Source organism: Montipora capricornis, chromosome 4, assembly GCF_036669925.1.
Source record: "Montipora capricornis isolate CH-2021 chromosome 4, ASM3666992v2, whole genome shotgun sequence".
NCBI lineage: Eukaryota > Metazoa > Cnidaria > Anthozoa > Scleractinia > Acroporidae > Montipora > Montipora capricornis.
The window spans coordinates 12,095,044-12,097,543 of record NC_090886.1 but is presented as its reverse complement, the minus strand read 5'-3'; the positions used below and the strand labels follow the sequence as shown (position 1 = coordinate 12,097,543).

Here is a 2,500-nt window from a genome sequence, read left to right as displayed (position 1 = left end):
GGTCTTCTCGGAAATGTCACGCAATGGCGTGACAGTGCGAATAGACAATCGCTTTGAGAACTTCGCAGCGATTTTACTCTCTTGAATGCTCGGTGACCCCCATTTTTCTTTCCGTAGATCACTTCCTTTCTTGATTTTGTCCATTTTAACAAAAAACAAAAAAAATCTGTACGTGAGAAGTTACAAATATTTGGCCTTTTATGCTCTCGTGCGACCGAAGTTTTCTTTCTTAGACTAATATGTATCGTTTTTCAGAGTCTATTTCACCTCAGAAAAAGACATCAGTTGCAAAGGTTAATTTAGTTATATTAGTTATGTTGAACTGAGTACGTTTACCTGATCTAAATTTCACTCATGTAGCTTTTTTATTGCTGACAGTTGTAAGCTAAGATCGTCTTAAAGTAACACAATCTTCTAAAAATGCACCTCATGATCTCGAAAACGAGCGTGGTGACCCCCCCCCCCCCCCCCCATTTTTTTTGCCTTTTTGGCAAAAGTAGATCATTACCTTTTTTTACGTGACAAGTTTAAAAAAAATCTGTATGTTGGAACGTTTTGGGCGCGAACGTCCTTAAGTTGACGTGAAAATTAAGAATAGAGTTAACGTCATGTAACTGAACTAAGAGAAGAAATAGGGCGGTTTTCAAATGAGTGTCGTAAAACCAAAACCAAAGTAATTACTTTGGCCAATCAAAAAGGACGAAGACAATCCGGCAAACCAATCAAAACTCGAAGTAATTACACGTAGCCGACACAAAGAGCCGGAAAATGTGCACGCGCAAGCCACGATTGGTTTGGGTTCACTTCTGATTGGTTGAAAAAGGGGCTTGACAACTTTGAACCAATCACTGAGTGAAGTAATGCAAAACCAAAGTAATTCGCTAATTGCTTTCGACACTCAATTGAAAACCGCTCTATGTCCCTCTCGTCTCTCCCAAATAAAATACACGTGCACAGCGTCCCGTAACCTCCTTCCAAGGCCTTTTCTCCGCCAAGAGTGAACGAGGTTCTTTGAAGGTATTTTTTTCCTACCTTTTTGTTTCGTTGATGCTGTCGGTCCTTCAGCTCTTTGTTGTCTAATCACTCTGCAGTGAAACGGCGACAACAAAATTATTCTTTCTAAGAAACAGTGAGAAATTACAGGAGAAAGGCATCTCGTTTATTGATCAGATAACACGAAGTAAGGCAAAATGCAGTAATAATGTGCTGATCATAATGAGATGCCGTCGAGAGACGACTCTTTGCAACGACAACTTTTAAATACTACCGTGATCTAACCAGAGGCGTAACTTTGCTACAATGATGCCAGTGCAAATACATGGGCAGCCGCATACCGGGCCCAAAAATCGTTGACACCTCACATACATAACACTGCAACAACGTGAAACATTACATTTAATTAAAGCAATATAAGTTTCCCTTTGACAATGTCTTCATTGTGTCTTTCACATAGTGCGCAACAAGAGAGTATGAAAGTAAGAGAGGGAATCCCTCATATTGGCCCTATTCCATCGTAATCTCTCTTAAGTTATTTTTAGATCTCCTGCGAGATCCGGTATTCCCACGAGGGTTAACTGATAGCCAATCACATGTCCCCATTTTCGCGAACGACGCGAATCATTGCGTAGGAATTCACTCTGCTTTCAACATTGGTAGGATTGGCTATCAGTTAACCCTCGGAATGGGGCTAACATGAGGGATTACCTCTCTTACCTTCATACTCTCTTGTGCGCAATGATTGATGCACTGCAGTTTACGGAGAGTGCTAATGTGCATTTTCCCAAAAAGAACGAAAGAAAGAAAAAAAACAAAACAAAAACAATCAATTGTCTTTGTTTTTCTCGCGTCTACTTTTCCGCTTCTCGCCAACTTTGCGCTCCCTCGTCTCCTACACTTCCGACCCCTCTCTCCTGCAATAAGGCCAAGCCACACTTCAAATAACTAAGCCTCATACTTAAACTTTCAGGTTACAAAATGACGCCAGCTGATCTCGATGGCGTAAATGCCTCAGTTCTGACATATCATCGAATAATTGAAGCTTTTAAGTTCGGTTACGCATGGCGAAGTCAGCTTGGGGATCCAGCATTCAACGAGAACATCAATAAGGTTTGTGAAATATATTTCCTCTTCTAAATGACGCCTTTGCTACCGTCATAAATTTACTCTTTGCCTCGTAAACGATCGGAAATGTTTACAAAAGGCATCGCGTTTCGAACGAACTGGTTCGTAAAGAACAACCTCTTACAAACTGGGGCCAGTTGCTCTAAGCAGGGTTGGAGCTAACCTTTGGTTAAGAGGTATCAAAATCTATAGGCTTCCATGGTATTTAACGTTGGTTAGTGGTAACCATGCATCGGGCAACCCGGGCCAGAGCGCAAGGGCCTACTGAGGAATATTAGGGACTTTAAGCAAGGACAACGACGACGGCTGCGAGAACACAAAAAAAAACGATAGGCTTAAGCCGACGCTTAAGCCTGGTTTACACTGTGACATAATCATA

The 2,500-nt window shown here is 41.5% G+C and overlaps 1 protein-coding gene across 1 annotated transcript in view; it reads left to right on the top strand.

Moving 5' to 3' along the window:
• Nucleotides 1-2,500, top strand: part of LOC138045536 (glutathione hydrolase 1 proenzyme-like) — a 34,335-nt gene that overhangs the window by 11,820 nt on the left and 20,015 nt on the right. Inside the window, exon 5 of the mRNA XM_068892076.1 lies at nucleotides 1,967-2,106. Within this exon, the coding sequence (XP_068748177.1) occupies nucleotides 1,967-2,106 (140 nt within the window). The remainder of the gene's footprint in view (nucleotides 1-1,966; nucleotides 2,107-2,500) is intronic.